The 23,494-nt window shown below is 37.6% G+C and overlaps 1 protein-coding gene across 1 annotated transcript in view; it reads right to left on the bottom strand.

Annotated features, from left to right (window-relative positions):
• Positions 1 to 23,494, bottom strand: part of ARHGAP15 (Rho GTPase activating protein 15) — a 591,169-nt gene that overhangs the window by 52,992 nt on the left and 514,683 nt on the right. The window contains exon 12 of the mRNA XM_060106959.1: positions 7,415 to 7,520. Within this exon, the coding sequence (XP_059962942.1) occupies positions 7,415 to 7,520 (106 nt within the window). The remainder of the gene's footprint in view (positions 1 to 7,414; positions 7,521 to 23,494) is intronic.

The raw sequence follows: 23,494 nt of genomic DNA, 5'->3' as shown, positions 1-23,494 counted from the left end.
GGCATTAAAGGTTTTCCTAATGTTGTGCAGTTTCTAAGGGCTGAGGTTGGGACTTGAGCCTATGTCTTCTGATTCCAAATCCCTGGTTCTTTCCATTAGGAGAAAGGCCAAGATTCACAGTGGAGAAGGGTGAGGCAAATTGAAAAATGTACCTCTTATGAGGGAAATACCCCCATAAGGTAAGCCACCACTAACAATAGAGAAGACAGTGATAAATGGTCAGTAGCCATTTTAAGTTTTGTTTTATTTTTTATTATTCAGTGGTTAACTGTTAACATTCAAATGTTAAATCAAAAGATCTAAAGTAATTTCACTCCCATCTTAAAAACCTTATCTCCCAAAGCCTTCCTCTAGAACAAGGATCCACCACTGGAAAGATCATTGAACTTAGTCCCCAGCTCACAAACCTTATAAATCCCATGCCAAGATGTCTCCTAAGTAGATGACATTTTAATGATTACTACAGGGAGTTGGGAACTATTGCTTCATCCTCACTATCAGAGTAATTAATTTTCTTAACTACAGGCCAAATTCTGCCACGGGAGTCCAGTTGAGAAATTTCAGGCCCATAGGAAGTACATTAGCTCTTCAAAGTGATTAGGGTGCCATTTCAAATACACAAGCAAAGGAGCTATTAGGCTTCTGGCTTATTTCAAACAACTTGCAGCCCCTGTTTCTCAGGGAAAAAAAAAAAAAGAAAGAGAAAAAGGGAAAATAACAATTTGCTAAGGTTCTTTATTTTCCAGTAAAAACACCCATGGCCTGCAAGTCATTGGATATCAGGTATTGTGGCTGGGTGAGAGACCAAAGTGTACAGAAAAAGGGTGGAATGCCAGAAGGCAGCACAGAAAAACACAGCCTGCTCCAAAGCACCCCAGAGCTGAGCCTTCAGAGGCCTGACAGGAGGCAGAGCCTCACCAGCCATTGCTCTTGACCACAGAGAAGGGTGAGGGCTCATGGGCTTTCCAGTCCATCTCTGGCCATGTCTCACCACCCCCCCCACCACAAAATATCAGAAATGCTCACAATGCCATTTTAAAGACAGAGTGGATGAATTATTTCCTCACCATTGTTTCCTCATACAACCCCTATATTTCTAAGTCATCATCATTTGAGTTGCCTCTGACATGCTTTTGTAGAGTATTTATTTAACATCCATGAAGACCACAGAGAAGCTTTAAATATCAGTTTACTCTCACAAAATAGCCACAGCTCAACAGTTTCGCCTTTCAATGAGGCATTCAACTGGCATGCTTCCATGAGACTTGTCTATTCACCTTGGAATTCTATGAACAGCTGGACGATTTTCTTAGAGTCAATGCTCTCCTTCCAGCCTATTTTACAAAGTGCAAGTCTCCTATAAGAATGTTTATTTGCATCTAAAATCTGCAGCAAATATATTCTTCCAAGGCTATTTTTGAAAATCAATGAATGACATTATTTTATGTCACCTCTAAAAGCCACCCATTTCTAAGACATTTTGACTTTCTCCAGACAATATATACCTACGTGGGGATTGAATGATCTTTTATATCCTCCCCCCACCCACCATCAAACATTTGAGATTGTTTTGGCTTCCAAAATGCATGCCACAAAGTAAATCTGGATAACAAGTTCAATTTAGCTGGGGGAAAAATATTTTTGTATTTATCTTCTAAGTTTTCTGTAATTCTCATGTATTACTTTTATCCCGGAAATAAAAATGTGAGAAAAGACTTCAGGAATAGCTAGGACAGCTTACTTATAGAAAAGGCAACAGGAATTCTAGAACTTGAAAAGGTCAGTGTCCATTCTAGGTGGATATGTAGCTGATAAAATTCTAGGAGTGTTTACACTAGGGATTTGAGGCATAGGGTAAGGCCCTACCAGCTCCAAATTATCTCACTTACCAGGCTTCCACGTGGCCAGTGTGCTGTTCTGCCTGGTAGGAAATTCTCACTGTGAGAACCATTCTGATAAGTTAGACAAGAAGAGAACTGTCCCTAGGAAACTGCTGTGATGAGAGGCTCTGGACAGGAAGCAGAGCAGGACCTGTGTCCTTCTCCAGTGTTCCCATGCCTGCCTAGAAGTCAAGTGGACCAGACTTTCTTATCAGCAAGCTACAACTTTGAAGGTGAAAATAGTTGGATTTGAGAACAAGGGACAAGATTCAGATCAGGTTGATGGAGAGTTGGTGACAGTACAGAATTGGGCAGGGGAATTCACACAGGGATTGGGCAACACATGGAGGCGTCACGTGGTTTGTCAAACATGTGAAAACAGCCTCACTGGGACTAGGGGAAACTGGCCGAGTCAGGCCAGTATAGAAACTCAGGTTTTGGCAAAAGATTCTGTGGTGGGGTAAAGAATTTTCTGGAAGCCAGGAAATTTGGCAACCCAGTCTCTGCAATTCTTCCTATATTTATTTCATTAGAAATAATTTTATATTTCTCTCACTATAAAAATAATACATGTTGATGTCTGATGCTTAACTAGAACCAGCTATGTGCCAGGTACTGTGCTAGACTCTTTAAAAGGATTATTCCTTTACTCCTCACCACAGAAATAGGTTGTATTATGATCCCTGTTTTGCAGATGGGAAGGAAGCTTAGAGTTAGGTCAGTTCTAAGTTACATGCCCAGTAAGTGGCAGGGCCAAGGCTCACATTCAATTCTGCTTAACTCCAAAGTCTATTCTCTTTACTGGTTCTCTTAACCTCAATGTCTCTTTCTATCCCATTGTTAGGAGAGAAAAAGAAACACACAAAGAAAAAAAAACTTTCATTGTTCAACAACTCTAAGAAAGAAATATTAACATCTCAGCAAATAGCTTTACAGTCTTTTCTAGATGCACAACTTTCCCACATATTTATACTTATACTCTCCTTAAATATATAAAATATTGTATCCCTGACTTTATTTAACTTAATACAAGCATTTCCGTAATTAAGAAAACAATTAGCTGTGAACCACATTTTATGAAGCTGATATGATGTACCATGTTCTATATAACCTTCCCCTATCACTGAACACTTAGGTTGTTTCCAAGTTTCCACCAGTGAAAATAGTAAAATTTTATCTGCATAAACTGCCCTCATCCCCCAGCATTACTTAGGATAGGGTCCTAGCAATTAAGATGATTGGCTCAAAAGGCATGAAGATTGGAAAGGTTTTCATTCTTGAGCTATATTACATATATGGCTTCATACCATGCTGGTTGGAACATCCCCACCAGCAGATCTAGAGGGCTTGATTCAATTCACACCTGACAAAATGGGGTTTATTTTATTTCATTAGTCTTCTATACCCTCATCTTCATCTTCCTCTTTCCCCTGTCTGCATTTCAAAACAGAGAAAAAAGTACACCCTTCTAAACACTGCTTCCTTTTGCTTTTTAACTTGCTACCAGAGGAACTATTTTTACTATTACTCATCACTGAAACCGCAGACTTATTCCCATGGCTGACTGGATAAGGGGGATAAAGAAATGAGAGAAATAAAAATTGTATGGAATTTTCCTTTGAAAAGTCTCAGGATTTGGACCATTGCTTTCCATTTTATGTTCATCACTCCAAACCAACTACAACTCCCATGTGACCTCTTAGGTTTTTTTTCTCCTTCTATCTCGTTCACCCTGCACTCTATTGTCAGACTACTCTTTCATAAACACAGAGCACATCATGCAAATGTCCAGCAGATAAAGTCTCAATGGTCCTCTATTTCTTATATAACCTCTTTGCCTGGCTCTCAACCTCCAACCACTACCCATCAGCAAGCAACCCTTATCTTTCCAGGTCTTCCTTCCCATTAACTTCATCTTCACTTTGCCTGCCTGCCTGCCTGTCCAAAGAAGCAGGCTGAAGGAACATGCATTCGCCACTTATATTTTAACAGAGATAGAACTTGCCATTTATATGATGATTCAGAGCTGTCACAGGACCTTCCAGTCCTTATCACTGTAATGTCAATTGGTGAAAGTGCCTATTAATAAAGGTTTCTGGCTGATGGCATTTTGAGATGATAGTGTATTCTGAATTCCTGGTCTCAATCTATCACAGCAGAAGCACATACTTCACCTTGAGTTTGATCGAGAATGAGGACTCTGGACTCTGAGACTATTCAGTCTGTGCAGCTATTGTGTAATCTTATGCTTAATATAATCACAGTCCTTTAAAAATTCTGGCTTTTGTGGACAGCACTTGCATCCACCTTCTAGCCCAACTGTGCTGTATTAAGCTTTCTCAGCTGGTAGTTGCTCTGCTTTCAAGGGAATGTTTAACTCAGAGCTTTGCAAAAATGGACTTCTATTCTGTTGGCTATAGAGTACAACGCAGGTCAAGTGGAATTTTTGGCACTTCATTACATTCCCTGACCCTTACTAAACAAACTTCAAAATATATATATATTTGCAGCAATTTGGAATAAACACTGCATACAAGTGTTGATGGTAGATTTTCTGAAGAACTACCAAATGCATCAAGACTAAGGAAAACATTCTAATGATTCTTTCAAAGATGAATACATTTAAATTCTCGTTAAACAATCTTCTTATTTAGCCTTCTCAAGCTTTGATGACATGCCACGATTGGCTGTTTATCAAAAACTTAACAAGAAATGCTTAACAAGATATAATCATGTGCACACACTTCTGCATAATTAAACCCCGTTTATAAATCATTGCAGGGTGGAATATGGTCACACCACTCAAGAAAGGCGGGTGGCTAGCAAATAACACTTTTTTCTCCATCTGTAATGAAAAATCTTATCATGTGAATGCTGTGAAGGTGACATAATCATCTGATCTTAAATCTTAGTTAAAAACATCTATTTCCATCTCAACTGAAAGTTCTAACAAAATTAGGAAATTAATTTAGATATAAGAAACATGATCAGGCACTAATTGTTAATACTGGGATTGTTGGCATGAAGGTGGAAGATTCTCTTCCTTTGAAGGTTTTTAATTGGATAGATTCTCATCTGTGTGTGTTTTTTTCAGAGTTGGATTTAGCTGATTCTCAGTTTCTTCATTTTATAGCTGTTCTTTCAGTTGGAAAAAAAAGGAATAATTGAGACTGAGTAATGGATATTTCTCAAGATCTCTGAGACTAGGTATTGCATAGCATTAAAGAGTACACTTTTCCATTTGTTTTATGACTTTGTCCAGTTAAAGTTACTGAGATAAGCACTCCAGTATTTACTTGTAACTTGAAACCCCTTTCATGGTGTGTCTGGATCCTAAGGAAAAAGAATTAACATTTGAGGAATGCTTACCTTGTGCCAGACTTTTTATATGCATTATCTCATTTAATTTTCATAACCACAAGATACGGTTGATATTATTTAATCTGATTTTATGTGCTTTAGATCATAAAGGGAGTATAAAGTATAGAACAAGAATTTGACTCTAGCTTTCTCTCTTTATTTCTTTGAAGCCCAAGATCCTTTCACTTAACCACACTGGGCTTCCCACTGAAGCCAGTAATGTGGAGGTGACAAAAAGGGGCATTCTAACAATAAGGGATGTTCTGAACTTTGACATAGGTTCCCCTGTGGGAGTAAAATAAGTAAGAAGCAAATAAGATGAATTAGATTGAAACATGTTCCCTAACGCAGTGCCCAGTGAGGTGAATTGTGGACTATCCATACCATGGAATACTATGCCATGAAATGGAAAGCTGTCCATGAGTTGCAAAACAGTAGAAGACCAATATGTGCAGAATAATATACTCTAATGCAATAAAGAATCATACAGAGGTATGTTTGCATGTCCTTAGGAACAGGTCTGGAAGGGTAGATAAAAAAATGTTAGTTGCTTCTGCTCAGCAGAAGTAGGCTAAGAGTGACTAGTAGGCAAATTTGACTTACATGTACGACAGTTGCTTAAATTTTTTGTGTGTGCAATTCTGCACATTACATTTACAATGAAAAATCATGTAGTGGGGGCTTCCCTGGTGGCGCAGTGGTTAAGAGTCCGCCTGCCGATGCAGGGGACACAGGTTCGTGCCCCGATCCCGGAAGATCCCACATGCCGCGGAGCGGCTGGGCCCGCGAGCCATGGCCGCGGAGCCTGTGTGTCCGGAGCCTGTGCTCCGCAACGGGAGAGGCCACAGCAGTGAGAGGCCCGCGTACAGAAAAAAAAAAAAAAAAAAAAAAAAAAAAAAAAAAAATCATGTAGTGGATTAGTTGAATAATCTGTAGGAATGACTGAACCTAAGGCATGGGTGATTAAAGAGATTTAATCTCACAAAAGCAAAACTGCCCAATCTATTTGAAACTCTGTCAGGCTTCAACATTACTATATGCATATGGTGAAAGCTACAACCTCATCACTTGTATTGCACTCTGCATTATCTGAAGAAGGTGTTAACAGAAGGCAAATGAGGAACAGTCATTTCAAACTTAATGTGTCCAGAATGAAGTTCTCCAGTCGGCTCTTCCTATGCAACCCGTTCCACCTCCAGTTTTACCCATCCGTGCCGCACTACCATTTCTCCACTTGCCCAAACCCAAACCCTAACAGGCACACTTAATTTCTCTTTTCCCTTCCCCACTGCACCCCAACCATCAGCAAATCCAATCTGACCCATCAGCAAAATACCTCTTTAAGGCCTCCACTGAAGTCACCATTACTTCTTGCCTGGACTACTATGGTCTCCTCTGTATAAGTTTCCCTGCTTTCACTTTTGCAAATCATTCTCCACCTGTCAGCCAGGGTGATCTTGTATATCCCTCAATTTAGCACTCTTTATGGCTCTTCACTGTATTTAGAATGGAATTCCACTCTCTCACTGTGGCCCACAAGAACCTATGTGATCTTACACTGGTCCAACATCTATGACCTCAACTCCACCACCATGCCCCTTGTCCATTAGGCTCTAGCCCGCCTGGCCTGCTTTCTGCTTTGCAAATACATCAAGCTCTGTGCGGCCTCTGGGTCTTTACACTGTCTTTTTTTTCTGCCAGAAATACTCTTCTTTTAGTTGTTTACATGGATGGCACCTTATCAATCTGAATCAATGTCTTACAGACGAAGGAATTGGATATCAGAGAGTTTAAGTAACTTATTTGTGGTCCTCACTCTTGGTACGTGGTGAGGCTAGGTTTTGAACTCATGTCTGAATCATTTCAGGCTCTTGCCATTATACTAAATAACAAAGTAAACCCAGCCCATCCCAGGGCTCTGGCTACAGTTCTGACAATCAATCAGCAAACATCTACTTGTTGAAAAGCCAGAAAAAAGAAATTATTTTAAAAGTTCCTTTTGTAGGTTCCCCTTCCTACCTCTAGTACATTCCCCAGCTTCCGCAGGAAGACGTAGATCAGCTGGAGAGGGAAATCTGAGATTGATGCATCTCTTGTATTAGAGATTTGAAATTAAATATTGCTCATCTGGGAAATGAGACTATGACAGAACAACCAGAAACTTTGCAACTTACTTAGTTAGGTGTCCAAAGAGGACTTTCATGGTGTCACGATTGGGTGGAGGGAGTTTTTGTACAAGAGACTTTATAGTTTCAATTCTTGTGTTATTGTCTTGCTTTTCTGAAAAAAAAAAAAGAAATTAAAAAGGAAGGTTAGAAAAGAATGAGATTTCTTAGGTGCATGAGGGAATTTTCTTAGGAGAATTCTGGACTAAGTCTGAGCAACTTAAAGTTCTAATTAGCAGCCAAAGGGAATAGTTACACTTTAAATCAGTATCATGAAATTTCTTTATTTTGACTCTGAATTAGATCATGGGAAAATGAAAGCAGCAACAGTGTGGCTCTGACACGATCTTCTTATTAAGATCAGGTATTACATCAGTTTTCATAAATGCTTTACTATTTTACAAGTTGTGGCAGGGTAAATAATGGCCTTCCAAAGATGTCCCTGTCCTAATCTCTGGAACCTGTGAATGTTACCTTCCATGGAAAAAGTGACTTTGCAAATGTGATTAAATTAGGGATTCTGAGATGGGGAGATTATTCTGGATTATCTGGGAGGCCCAATGTAATCACAAAGGTGGCTAAGAGGGAAGCAGGAGGGTCAAGGTCGGAGACAGAGGGGATATGACAATGAAAACGAAAGGAGATTTGGCTATGTGCTAAAGGACCATGGGCCAAGGAGTAAAGACAGCCTCTAAAAACCAGAAAAGCTGAGGAAAGAGAACCTCCAGAAGGGACGCAGGCCTGCCAGCACCTTGATTTTTGCCCAGTGAAACTGACTTCACACTTCTGGCCTTCAGGAATGTAAGATAATAAATTCTAATGGTTTGAAGCCACTGAGTTTGTGACAATTTGTTACAGCAACAATATAAAACAAACACACAAGGACATACATTCTGATTCAATTACCAATATTCTATTATTTTGCTTGATTTTGTGGAGAAGTAAAGAATTTTTAAAATTAGTTCTATGTTATCTTTTCTCCCTAATACATTTTGCTTTTGCTGTAAAACAAAAAAGTGCAAATAAATTTGAAAGCATAATACTTATTCATATACGTTTTATTTTTTAATTTGTATTTTTTATTGATTTTTAATTTTTTGGTCATATACATTTAAAAAAATAGGAAGTTGCTCAAAACTACATACCACATTTGTTGTTTTCCTTCATTTTGTTTCTTTTTGCCTTTCTGGGCATGGGTGGCATAAGAAGAACTGAGTTACTTGGTACACTAGAGAATTTATCTTACCACAGTTTTAACCAGGGCCCAGAATTATAATTACTTCTCAAACTTAAACTCTTTAGATACACTGACTCAGGTGCCTTTCCTTTCTATACTTTAACTTCTAGCACAGATCTCCTGATGATTCTAAAGAGGCCACTACTGGAAAAGATGATAGATAAGAGAATAATATGTAAGGCACCCACCCACGCAATATCCATTCTCTTCTTCTTTAGCTAGACAATCCCACTGTTGAAGGGATGGCCACATCCTTCATCCTAGCTTCCTTGCTTGGCAGCTGGAATGACCGTATGACAGAGTCCAGCCAATGAGAAGGCAAAGTGTTATGTGGGACTTCCGGGGAGGCTGAGTGCAGGAGGCTAATTTATCTTTGTGGTCCTTTGGCCTTTCTGCTCCTAAGAACGTAGGTGGCATGGTTGTGCCATGAGATGACCTTGAGAACTGAGGCTATGCAGAGTGGGACACACAGTATAAAGAGCTTCCCTGAATCTGTGGAGCAGTCAGACCAGTCCTGCACTGTTGGTGTCTGAGTTTCTTTAACATAATAAGTCCTTGTGTACTGAAGACTTTGAAGGTGGGTCTCTGATACTAAACCAAACGTACTTCCTAATACAGTGTGCTTCCAAAAGCCCAGTTCATAATCACCTGTTATTAGGTATATAAACTTTATACAGTGGAGCAAGAAAGAGTTAGAATAGAAACTGGTAGGGTGTTTTGTTTCCCTTTTTTTTAAATACACTCTTGCAAAAGAAACTTTTTATAAGGAATTACAGGAAAATATCCTGCAGAAGATAGTATTTGGCTAAAGTAGGGTGGGGGCAGTCTTCCTAGTAGAACTCTGCTTGGAAGCGTTTCTTCTTCTTCCTGAAACCACAGAGGCCTATAAATAATGCCTCCCACAGTCTGAGCTTTCAAAACTGCACATATTCTTAGAAGAGTTCCCGCATAATATGGATTGGACAACTGCAAATGAAAGAGACAAAGGGGAGAGAAAAAGAGAGAGAAAAACAGAAAAGCCAGTTGCAACATCACAGCAGACAGCAGATCTAACCTTTCTGCCAAAGGGTAGAAAGCCACCTTGTAGCTTAATGATGGTAAGACAATGTGATGCTTCACAGGACCAGTTGGAGCCTATAGGATATGAGAAACTCAGAAAAAGAAGGAAAACAAAGTCAATAAAGATGAGAGTAAAATTGGTACAGTATGTTCAGGACAGAGCACTTAAGGATACTTGGATACCTTGTATCTAGTCATCTGAAGCTAATGCAACACACCAATGATCATATACATAAACATGTACATATACATACATTTATATATTTATGAGATGGGTACATTCTGCATAGTTTGGCATGATGCTACTAGTTTAATTTACCTAAGGATCTGCTGAACTACTTTATTCAAGCAATTAAGATGAAATTAGGAGAGGTGAGGAAGGGAGAGGAGGGAAAGGAAGGAGAGGACACCTTTCTAATTTCACTGAAGTCTCTGGCCATGGTTATGATTAGGTCAATGTCAGAGTCTCCAAAAAAGGGATCTGTTGGCATTGAGGACTATAGGAGTAGTGGCCATAATCTAAGCCTGACAGACAATAAATGGAGAGTGGTCTAAATGGCTATATCCAGCAAACCTCAGTTTTAGGGAAATATGTCCCAGTCAGGGTAGGTTTAAGAAAGGCTGGCATTGCTTAATTGGAAAAACTTGAATGTGCAAGGTCACTGCCATGGTGCCTGGGCAGGAATTAAAACTTTAGTTTGTCTGTTTAACCACTAGGTAAAAGAATTATGACCTTCCCTAGACAAAGTCCCTCTTCTATGTTCCATTGCACTTAGGATATTCTATGTAGATAACATTCTGCATGATATTTTCATGGCTTGAATGTCTTTCAATTTTTCCTATTAAACTGAGAATTTTCCCATAAATGGAGGCAGCTCTTATACTGGTATATAGTGGGTTAAATGAATAAAGAAAGAATTAGTGAACAAAGGAAAGACATGAACACAGATTGGAACAGACAGACCTTGGTTTGAATTCTGTAACAACTTTTTATTAGCTGTGTGGTCTTGGACAAGTTTCTTATTTTCTTTGAAAAATGTCTGAGGCCAATTTTATGGATTGAACAAGATAGTACGTAATGAACCTAACAATGGCTAGTAAAAAGTAGGTAATCCATAAATGTTCACCACACCCGCCACCTTTTTTGAGGCCCATGCTGGGTATGGTTCACCTTTTATCTTCAGCAGTGAGCATACTACCTGGTTGCAGTGAGCGTTCAAAATGTAGTTTCTAATAATTGAGCTGAGTTGGTGCCAGTTGGTGACGATACACTTGCTATGGTAGCCTGACATTTTATAACACACTAAATAACTTGTGGTGGGCGGAGAGACTGTTGATCTGATGGATGAGCAGCTCAGTTCCATGCAATAATTCTTATAAGAGTACATGGTGGTTCCCATATCTGCTTGTAAGAAACATCCTACACGAAGGACACTTTATGGAAACATTTTTCTCTCTTCCTCTGCTTTCACACATAATTGAGGAATTGGAATGAATGGTGGTATATGTATATACCATATACATATGGTACATACATTTGTGGCTGAGTTACACTTAAGTAGTGGAGGGGGTACTGGACAATGGCTTAGAGAGGGCTGAAATATTATCAAGGAGAAACAATTTATTGTTCTTACAATATAATCAGAACAAAATCTTTGAAAAGGTTATAGGAAAGCAGTGGTTTCCCCTTCAAATCAATACCATACCCACTCTTCCACAGCTTGTAAAATCAGGAAATAACACAAACACTTCTAAGTAGAGGAACATCTAAAAATACAATTGGATACATTAAAATCAAAATGACACCTTTTCTGATCTGGTTTATTGATGTGTCATATTAGGAGCTGGAATCAGCATACATAATACGGCAGTGGTTAATGAGCTAAGATTCAGACACAGTTTACTAAAGATGTGTCAACTGTCTTCAACTGATTCAGTGAGCATCTGAAAGACAGCGTTTTCTATTAATATTTCTCCTTCAGCATATGGTTTCTCATTCTTGTGAAGTATGGAGAGTTTTGAGAAGACTTTGAGATATCTCTGACTCTTTTACATTATGTCTAAAAGGGGGGAAATGAACCTTTTCTACATGGAGAATTAGACAACCTCTTAGGTAAACTGTATAGTAAGAGACTTGTACAAAATCTTGCCAGTAATTAAAAAAAAACTCCATGATTCTTTCCCTTTTCACTCACATTTGCTCCTACCTTCATTCCCTTATGATTTATTTTTGTATCTACTCTATGTTCTCTAATACGTCCATTTTAGTTCCCACCCAGATCCCAATAGCCTCTCCAATCTCTGAGCTGTGAACCCACATTGCATACAAAATCTTTCTGTAGTGCTTCATTCTTGCTACCCAATAGTAGCAAAAATGTCTACGTAAAAATATGCATAGTGTACATGTACATATTGAAATAGTAAACTGTTTTTTACTAATGCCTATTCCTCACTCACCTGGCCCCATATTCTCAAACTACCTCAAACTCTTTTGTAAATGAACTTCTTCAAAAACAACTGCAGGCCAGTTAGAGAAGCAACAGCTCCTACACGATGTGAAATAGCCTTTAATGTTATGGTAAGGATGTAGCTTTATAGTTTTCCTCTGATTCATGGTTTTGAGGACACATTTTTAAAAATATGGTTTATGATGCATTTGCATTTATCTGCATGAAATGTTGCTACTAAAACAAGGACATTTACAACCGAATGCCTTTTTTTGCAGAGATAAGAGAAAGTTATACAACGATGGAAAGAGTTCTGTGCAGTGCAAAACCCTGGACCTGATGACCCCTGGACACTTTTCCGGCCTTATCATCTATGCATTTATTATTCTTAACTTATTTATAGTCACATGTTAACTCATATTTCAAAATTAATTCTGCCTTGTTATATAGGTTCACCCAGGGGAAGAAAAGACCAGATTCTCCCAGTAACCAATGTATCAGTAGTACTATTCTTTCTATTTGTCTGTACTTCTTAAAGGACAACTGTACCCCTTTGTTTTGAGGAGGTCAGAAATATCACAGCTGTTCTGCTTCTGAAAGTTACTCTGGAATGTATAGTGCATCCTGTATGAAAAAATGGTAGTCACTTATACGTCAGGGCTATATTTGGAAGAAAACAGTTTAGTTTCTATTCACTTTCTATTCTTTGTATCATCACCATTTCAGAATTCAGTTAGAGACTGTCCCGGCTTACAGGAGGAATGATTATCTTCAGGGAACATTTTATTTTTTTTAGTGTACCATACAACTGGATGCAAATCTTTGAGGACATGATTTTTAATTATAAAATTTGAATTGGGTGTTGAGGAATCATCGAAGGCATGACAACAATTGCTTGATGACTTTCTTTAAATAATTTACAATGACTTCAGGGAGGAACACTGCAGGGGAGGGGAGCAAATTGAAGACTTACAAATGGATACAAATAGAGGCTTTAAATCCCTGTTATAAATTAAGAGAAGTGGTATATCATGAAGGAGTCTGAAAGAACTAAGTTAGAATTCTTGCTCTGCAGTTATGATTTGGGACAAGTTGCTTGAATTTCGATGCTTCCAGTTCCTTACTTAAACACACACACGCACAACCCATTTGTAGAATTAAATGTTTCAATGTACATAAATGCACATATTATAAGTGGTTATTGAATGTAAGTACCCTTCCCATTAAAATCTTTCCTTTGAATCATCCTATCTGCCCTGACACATGATTGTTCAGAATTCAAGGCCATTTCCCAAATCATATGAAGCCATAAATACTTAGAATGCTGTCCATTATGAAAGAGTGTTTGGTTCTAATTCATAAGTAGACATAGTGTATTATAAATAGATGTGCCATTGCATCATAAAAAGGAAGAACAATGGACTCAGGCTAACATGGAGTTTGCAATTTGCAATTTTTCAAGATTCTGCTCCCCTTGCCCCCTCCAAACTGAAGAGCCATTTTTTATTATTTATTTAAAAGGAAGACACATTCTTAATGTCTGCAGTTACCTGGTAAGTTTGATTTTAGGTGCTGATAATCTATGTCAAGGCAGTTCAACTTGAGAACACAGGGAAGGAAAGATGCAGCCGGAACTGAATCTACTTTCTCTAGTAGGGATCACCTGCATATTAGATCTAATCCCCTCACAGGTACACCAGATTTCTGTTGTATTCTTTGTTTCTACTTCCAGGAGATATTAATGTGCTGTCTGATTTTTGAACAATTTTTCCCTTTTAGGAAGAATTTAAAAAATAACTCTCCATAGCTAATAAATGTCAGTAACAAAAATTCTCTGGCCAACTGATTGATATAAGTCCATGGATTCCTCAACCTGTGAGGAAAGTTTCAGCATCCTGGCCAGTTTAGCATCATTTCCGGAGGGCATTCCTGGTCCTTGTGCAGGCGGAGCTAGGCCATCTACAGCATGCTGTTAGGGGCAAACTTAGTTTTGTTAAGGCCAACTTCTGTTTCTTTTCACCTCTACTCCTAGTCTCTGGCAATACCAATTAGAAAATTATTGAAAAGAAAAAAATACCTTTTTGTTAAATAATTTTTAGAGTACTAAACATATATATGTACACACGGTTGAAGAAAAAAATGTTTATTAAGACCAACATGCAGTGTGTGGCAAACACAAAGTTGATCCCTATCTACTGTCATTTTACAGCCTAGAGGGGCGGATAAGATACAAAATATGTCCCAGAGATGTTTAAACTTAAGACATATCAGTATATAGTTATCAGTGGAGCTTGTATCTTTCTTTTGACTGAAGGAATCCTCTAAGATAATTGTTAAACTCAAAATGCTTCTTGGGTGTTAGTTCATTATACCAAAAAATTCAAAATAATTGGGAAATGCAATTAATACCAAGTCACAAATGTAAAATTTTTTCTAATCGATTTCTGAAGGTCTTCGAATCATTATTCTTAACTTCTTTGTACGTCCCCAAATACATTCAAGAAAGTAATTTAATCACCTTTTCTTTTTCATGTAACTGTATCTATGTTATCATAGGGATTTCTGGTGTATTGACCTCACACTGAGGGCAAGTTTGGAAAACGTATTCAAGTTTTAGGCTCTAAGTAACTTTTAATAACTTGTATTATTGCTTTGGTGCAATCAATTTGGGGATGATAACATTTTCTAAAATTTACCAACCTGGAACTGTCTCTTAAAACAAATTTCCTCAGTTTTGCAGGAATGCCGCTCTTTGTCTGAATCAAAGTGTAAGGTAGTGGCAGCAATCTTCACAGGAAAAGCATGATCGTAGTATCCTCCCTAAAATTTCTTGTTTTCAAAGTAATTTTGCAAGTGTCATGGTGGCCAAGTACATTTCTGTAACTTACAAATGATACTAATTCATCCTCAGGTGAGAGTGTGTGCTGAGAAAATAAAGCTCACTAGTTTATTTAGTTCTCCTTTGAGAATTTTCTTTAAACTATATTTATCCATGCATATCTGGTTTTACAAGGCTTTAAAAAAAACAGGTTTATCGTTTTGAGACATTTGACATCTTTCTAACCATAAACCAGTAATTCTTCTCAAATACTCAAGTAGCTATTTACATTAAGCATTATCTTTGTACGTTTTCATGAGGGTGGCAATCCTAGAAATACTTTTCTAGATTTAAAGTTTTAATGTGTCTACCTCTTTCCACTGGTAGACAAATTAAATTTATAGGGGATTAAAAAAAATCACACTTGAAAACAACTAGGATCTGTCACACAATTAAGAAAAACGTGAACGAAGAAATATTTTCCCCCATCTTGTAGGTTAAAAATATTTTTTGAAGAAGCGTATTCAACTTTATCCGTAACTATTCATTTGGAACAAAACACCTCTCAAGAGGAGATAGTGGTTAGTATGAGGTGAACTGTTTCTCCAGCCAGTTCATTCGACATGGCTGCACAGTGACATTGAGAGCAGGGGAGAGTTTATAGCACAAGCATCAAACTCCTTTAAGAAACGGGGAATAAAATAATTGTATGATTCAGCTTTTTTTTTTTTTTAATTGTGAGAGTATTGTAAAAGAAGAAAGACAGGCAACATGTGGTAACTTTAGTCAGCATTTCTGAACTGGGAATGATAAACACCTCTGCCTGGCTCTGGCATTTATCAGGACTGAGATATTATTACCACATAGAGTCACAGCATGGTTACTGTTATCATCGGAAAAAAGAGCCAGCTAATCTTAATGGTTTGTAAAGCCGTTACCTGCACTGGTCTGACATTTATCATGATCATTTTACCACATGGGTTCTACATAGCAAAGGTCTTATATCTGGAAGGGACATCACTATGAATTATTATTTGCAGCTAGGTAGAAAATTGTATGTTGTAGATACCTTTTCTCATTATAAATCACATAGTCACATTTCACCATTTCCCCCAGAAATTTGCTGAGCCCAGGTTTTTTGCCACAGCTTGCTTTCCTCCCTCTCCCTCTCTCTCTTTCTTTATGGTTTCTTGAAATTATTAGCCACTTTTTTCATTAACATCCTTAACATAATCTTTGAAGAATCACATACATATGGACATACTTTCAGTAGAGTTCGGGGACTTTCCTCTACATCCTATTAAGGTACTGCACAGTCCTTTAGAAATTGAAGTTGATAAACTGTCCACTTTTTTTTTTAATGCTTATTCTCTCTTCTGTCTTGGGGGCCAGGGTTTCCTCTGTTCTTGACCTTGTCAATAGAATATTTACCAGTAGATTAGACGAAATTTCTGATGCTTGATTTGAAATACTCAAAACACGTATGCCATTTGTTGCCTGAAATCCTTTGCTTGGAAATGTGTTCTCATAAGGAGTACGATGTAGTTTACTTTGTTCGATTGTGAGTTTTTCCAGATTCTGTTCCAGTAAGTTACAATGAAGTAGAAGGTTCTCCCAACAAATTTGTTTAAAAAGGAGCTTAGGTTCTATCCCTAACTATCTATGTCCTAAACGACATACATTAACATATAGAGAAGAAATAAGGATATTAAAAAGTACGATGTTTTGGAACCATGGGACCAAGACAGTAAAGTGAAATGCATTAATTTGACCATGGAAAATTAAAATGAAAAGCCCAAATTGTTTACCATGGGGAAGAAATGAACAAATACTCTCTTTTAAAAAGATTGAGACAACTAATCTTCTGAAGGAGATATTTATATATTTTCTTCTTTCTCAAGTGTTCCATTAGGAATAAACAAACCAGAAATTCTGCACTTTTATAATGAAGAGGGAGGAGAATTCTTTGCCATCTTTGCATTTAGGAAGAAATGTGCAAGAAGAATGTGACAATTTAAGCAAATCAAGATTGTTTCAAATGGATCACAAACAGGATTTTGTGGGATATTTTATACTAGCATGTGAAGCAGACAGTAAATTTGAAAGGAGGATTTTCTCAATGGTCTAGTTCTGATGTGTTTTCCTATCTCTTTGTGTGTTTAAAAGAGGTTTGGATGTGGTGTTGAATATTGCTTCGACTTTTTTGCAAATGAGTTCTGGAGAAATATCCGCACATGAAGGGAAGCTGATGTGCTGTAATGCTGACAGCAGCTGGGGGGATATGAATGAAGAAACCAGATTCCCAAGCCTGGATTTAGCAAAAATAAACACCTATCATTCCATTAAAAAATTGTGCCATTTTAAATGTTTACGGGCATTAATAGCAGACCTCTCTCCCTTTGAAAAAGCCAATATTTTCCTCAACTAATTCCATTCTTTGAGGGGGAGATAAAAACTTGAATTTGACATGCAGTATTTTGCAATAATCTACCGTAGTTTGCCAGTCTTCCTACATTTGATTCCACATTAATTTTTGTATTATTACAAATTTCCTCCAAAGGATACAATTTCTGTTTCAGAGATTTGTGGGATGAACTTGCATAAACTTGGGGGCAGGGGGTGGAGTGGAAGGTGTCATTTGTGAAACCAACCTGTACTTTCACTGCTCAGAAAGAGCTGTACACACTTTGGTTAGGTCATCTAAAATTTCATTGTAAAGAGGTGGTCTAATATTCTAACACACTGTCTTACCCATCGAATGAAAGACTGCACTGATTTCAAACAAACAGACAAATAAACAAACAAGCGAGCCCTTTTATTCTTTTTTTATTTCAGAATGACTCTTTCGTTCTAGTTTAACATCATTCTGCCATTATTGTCCCCCCAAAACTGTAACATGGGAGCATTTACAATAATTAGTGAGGGGCTTTGGTGCTTGGGTTTTTTCTCCTTTTCTGGGGAACTGGGTGAATTGTTGAGTGCTAATGAAATTCGTAGACTTCTAGCAGTGGTTGAACCAGGCACGGTGCGGGCAGACGCATTGAGCTTCCCACTGTGCTGCAGTACAAGCCTCCCCGCTGTTATGTTTACCATAGTTTTAATGTCTGTGAAAAAAATTCCTGATGCAACCGAATTATGTTATGCCCTCTTGTTTATCTAACCCCACCCTACCCCCCGAATTTAGCAGATTCCTGTTGCCCCTGCCTGTGACAGAAAGCGCCTTCTCAACTTGGTGGCCATCTTACCACGTCAATTCTCGCCACCACAATCCAGCTGCTTTGCAGTCACGGCCGGAGGATCACACATGATCTATTTAGACGTTCCGGGAGGATAACACACACGCCTTGCTCTACTTATGCCACCTCATAACAGATATATCCCCTTCTCTACTGCATGTGAATTTCATCGGAGGTAATGTTAAAGCACCAAATGTAATCATCCGACATTGACAATACTAGCTTAAACTGCAAATGTACTTGGTGAAATGCACTGTGTCTTTAAAGAAATCTATCAAAAGACCTCAAACTATCACTGCAAACTAAATAATGTGCTCAAAGATGAAAACAACCAATCTGTGATTTGAGTTGATTTATTCTTTGTCCTTTTCTTAAAAATGGTTATCTTGAAGAAAATGACCATTCCATTACATTGTAAATTGACAAATTCACCAGTGTGATGTACAGTGAAGTTTTTAATGAATATTCATACAACTCTTTCAGTCCATTAACAGGACTTAAGACAAGGAGGATGCAACTCATTCCCATTTAGATAGTGGGGGGAAGGAGAATGCGGAATTAATAGCATAAACAGCACTTGGAAAAGTTTAACTTGAATGTATCAAACTCCAGGTGCCAGAGTTTGAAGAAAATAACCAATAATAGCCATTTTTAACATATTTGATGGGACTGATTATGCAATGTGCAACTCTAAATGGCTTATAGCACATTGTAGCATGGTTCCATCCCATTGGCTACAGTAGGGTGCAGGCAGATGGATGACAGTGACAGGGAGAGAAGTGCTTTTGCTTAGCCGTGCGTTAAGATGCCATCCAGAAGCTCTGTGCACTGCAGACACTTCATTAGGATGCCAGGATAATGGTAAACTACCACTCAGAGTGACACCCCATTTCCTGCTTACTGAGCGCTCCAACCTCGGCAGATGTCAACAATCTCACAGTGCTACAGAGCAGACCTAACTTTCCAGCCACTTTGACTCCAATTTTTTCCTCTTAACAGTGCCATACATTATGTGCAATATGTAATGGCAAACACCTCACTGAAAACAAAATCTGCCCAGTTCGTTATGACTGGAGTGCTTAATTTTTTTTTTTCTTTTAAAAGATGAGGGACAGTGAGTTGGGTAAGAGAATATGTCCATTCACTATTTTAACCTCAAAATGTCTTGCTATGATTTCCATTTGCTAATCAGTTCAAAGTGTTAATTGTGTGGTGAACTCTGATTAATAGTAGTTAAACTCTGATCACAAGGGATATGTTTCCTCTAATTAATGTCCGTTTCAAAGGTAAGTGATTGTGGAATTCTTTTGTTAAAGATTTTAGACTCAGTTTTGGTATGGTTCTTAGTTGTCTGGCAAGAAAAGGCTGACTTCAGCATCTGGATGATATTTCCTCTGCAAATGTATAACTTGAGGCCATTTGCACACCTCCTTACCCGCAATTCAAGCCAATAGAAACTCTTTTTTCCTATGGTGTAAAGTCCAAAATTCTTTTTATAAAGAACCAAGGTGTGGTTTTTTTAGACAATGAAAAAAAATCCCCCAAATGGAAAAATAATATTTTGAAATCGATCATTACGATAAATGATTGATTTACATTTTGTTATACTAAGCATCTTCTTAGAAGCTCAAAGGGCCTTCCTTGCAAATGACAAGACTAAAAATAAACATCCTCCTCTCAGGTCTGTTACCATTTCCAGGTATAGACGCAAATGTAAAGAAGAAGTCACAGACAGAGGTCACACTCCAAGGGAGAATTTGAATGCAGACTTTCAATGTGATGTCCTTGATGCAAATCTTGACCTTTGGTTTAAAAATGGCATCTGGTTGGCAACACCTAACCACCTCTTGGAAGTTGTCACTAAATATGCTTGAAGACAAAGAAAAAAGACTAGAATTCTTAAACAGGGACTCACAGGCAACGTGGTGACAAAAAGTTAATAGTAATTTCCTTCAAGACAGATGGAATTTAACTGGAAAGTGCCAGCACAAGTGGGACCACTTGTGCTATTGAACTATTGAACCAGAGAGCCTGCCTTTCTCAGAGCAGATAGAAACATCCTTCTCTTTCTTTCTTCAACTGTCTGATTTCAGAATCAAAGACTCAAGGTCTGTGCCAACCAAAAACTCTCTTTCCTCAGCTGATAGTGTTGAGTACTGTGAATAGTATAGTTTCCTTCTTCCCTTCCTCACCTGTCCTCTGCCCTTCTAACTATGGATGAAGACTTCTCTTTTGCCTGCAACAATTTAGAGATAGCAATTTCCACAAAATAACTAAGGAGATTGAGAATGGAAGGCAGAATAATAATAATAACAATAACAATAATAATAATAATTGAGAGTGGAAGGCAGATCATGGCGCATATCACCATAGGAATTGTAGTCCCATATGTAAAATGTAGGAGGGAGGTGGAGACTGGCAAAATTCTATTAGGAACACATTCTTGGAATTCTAATGTTGTATGTCTTTCATCTTTTAGAATGCCAGTGAGTTAAGAAACATGGTGGGAGAAATATCATCAGGATAGTAGGGCCACAAGTCAGTAAGTGTGCAAGAAAAGAATAAACATAAGAGCTGTGATTATCAATTTGTCAACTGGATGGTACTCCAGGACAAAGACTAGGCTAAAACTAAAGCAGAGGGTGAAAGGCAAAATGCAATGTGCACAGAATGTTGCATGCATTTCCACCTTTTTTTTTTTTTTTTGCAGTACGCGGGCCTCTCACTGTTGTGGCCTCTCCCATTGTGGAGCACAGGCTCCAGACGCGCAGGCTCAGTGGCCATGGCTCACAGGCCCAGCCACTCCGCGGCATCTGGGATCCTCCTGGACCGGGGCACGAACCTGTGACCCCTGCATCGGCAGGCAGACTCTCAACCACTGCGCCACCAGGGAAGCCCCATTTCCACCTTTTGAGATGAGTAAACATAACAAAATTTCCAACAACGCATGACCTATGAAAAAACTCATTTCAGGTAAGAGAACAATGCTCAGAAATGCAGAACTCTCACAATGACCATGAAACAACTAGGAAACTACTTAGTATTTTCAACTGAATTTTGTATATCAAGGAGTCTAATCAAAAGGATCAGCAAGCCATAGGGAGAGAACTGGATAAGATGAAAACATACTAGGATGAGATGATAAGGAGATAGATGGTGAGGAAAGACAGGGTGAAATCTAAAAATGCAAAACAAAATTAAATTTTACATTAAAGGCCAAACTGTCACTGTAGAAAAATTAGGTCAGTGAAATGGATGACAAACTAGAGAAGCTTCCCCAGAATGTGGAAACAAAAAATGATAGGAAGAAGACATGTTGGAAGTCAGAGAATTGAGAGATTATCTACAACTTGTAAGTGTACTTGAGGAAGAAACCAGAACATTTGAAAAATATTCAATAATCAAAGACAAAATTAAACAAAATGTCTGTGAGTGAAAAAAACTCTCTCTTTAAAAATGACAGCTAGGTTCTAAGAAAACATCATTGGGTAGATATATTATTTTCATATAGTCTGGCAAAACTTTGTAATGATGAAGATCAAGCACTATCCTACAATTATTAGAACAAAAATAAAACTAAGTTAAGTAGTCATGCAGGCTTTCCTAAGACTTATCTCACTAAATTCTGAAGTAAAAGCAGTATCTGTTGTTCAGAGGGAAAACTGTGGTCTTCAAACTGTGTGCATACTTCAATCATCTTTTTCATGTTAGGATAACAGAAAGACATGCTCATCTATGCAAAGATTATAATAGCACTGCTTTCTTGAAAAGTTTACTTGAAGGTTTATTATGTAAGCCCTACTGACTAATGAATCAAAATTTAGAACTCAAGAATAGAGACACTATAAATGAAACTAAGTATCTTTTTATACTTATTTGGACCCCAAATTCAGAAGGCTCCATTGAATTATTTCTCTCTGGCTTCCATTTCATTCTCAGTACCAGGAAATGATTTTCTTGGGCTCCACCCTTCATAGTTCAGGTGAAAGCTCTAATGACCATTTAAAACAGTGACTGATGCTATTCAGTTCTGGCATTTGCTAGCAAACACCGTTATTAGAACATTGCACTGGAGAGTTACTAAAGTTTTCCCTTCGCAAAAATCAAAGCTTCAGAGAACAGCAGAATGTTTACTCCTGAATCTTTAGTAAACAATAATAACTGTATTGAAAAAACTGAATCTTTAGTAAACATCCTTTATATCTATAATAACTGTATAACTCCTGAATCTTTAGTAAACATCCTTTATATCTATAATAACTGTACTGAAAAAACTGAATCAGGGGACAATTAAAGTGATAAAGACTGGACAATTAAGCAATGATAAGTATTATATACAAATTATCCTATGTTGCATATGTTTTAAAAAGTCCAGGGGAAAAAATGCAGAACAAACAGGTCAAAAGGAAATATCTATAAAATACAATGATGAAATTCAGAGTAATTTTAATTTTTTTCTTTTTACTTTTCTGTTCAAGTTAGCTTCAATAAATATTTATTATTTTTATAATCTGTTAAAAGAGACAACTTTAAATTATACAATTGCTTAGATACCATATAATTCTAGCTTTGCTAAACAGCTAATTAAAAAGACAGTAGAAAAAATACCAAAATATTAACCATGATAAGTTATCTTTGAATAACAGGAATATAGATCACGTTCTTCCCCATTTTAAATGCATTTTACAAATTTTCTATAATGAGTATGTGCTATCTTGATAACTAAAATAATTTTCTGTGTTTGGTACAGAACCTTTAGTTGTTCTAAGCCATAGAAAAATATACTGTTTTCACAGATCAAACCATTTCTAGGAAAATAATATACTGGACTTTCCTCTAGGTTTTTCTGTTGCAGTTAATCTTTTATTTAGTGACTAAATTCTAGAATCAAGAAAGCAAGGTTGGAATTTGATACTTTCTTTTCATGGACGAAAATACTGGGTATAGGGTACTTGCAGGGAGAGTACAGAAAATGTAAAATGCCACAGGATTATATATTTGCAACTTGAAGAAAGACCCAGGGTGATGCAGTGCAATATATATAAATATATTCTAGTTCCACATTCTGATTTCTGATTCTTCCTCAATCAAATCTTTTCTTAGGGAGTTACATCACCTATTGGACTGAACCTCTGAAGCGTGGGAAATAAAACCTATCAACACAACACTAGTTCAAGGATGAGACTTAATGGTGATATTTCTAAGTAAAAAATAGACTGCTATAGAGCTTACATTGAAACACACATTTTATTCCTACCTATCCCTTTAAGTCATATCAATTTTTCTTCTCTT

The sequence above is a fragment of the Mesoplodon densirostris genome, chromosome 8 (genome assembly GCF_025265405.1).
Source record: "Mesoplodon densirostris isolate mMesDen1 chromosome 8, mMesDen1 primary haplotype, whole genome shotgun sequence".
Lineage (NCBI taxonomy): Eukaryota > Metazoa > Chordata > Mammalia > Artiodactyla > Ziphiidae > Mesoplodon > Mesoplodon densirostris.
The sequence above is the reverse complement of the archived record's forward strand: the minus strand, read 5'-3'. Positions and strand labels throughout refer to the sequence as shown.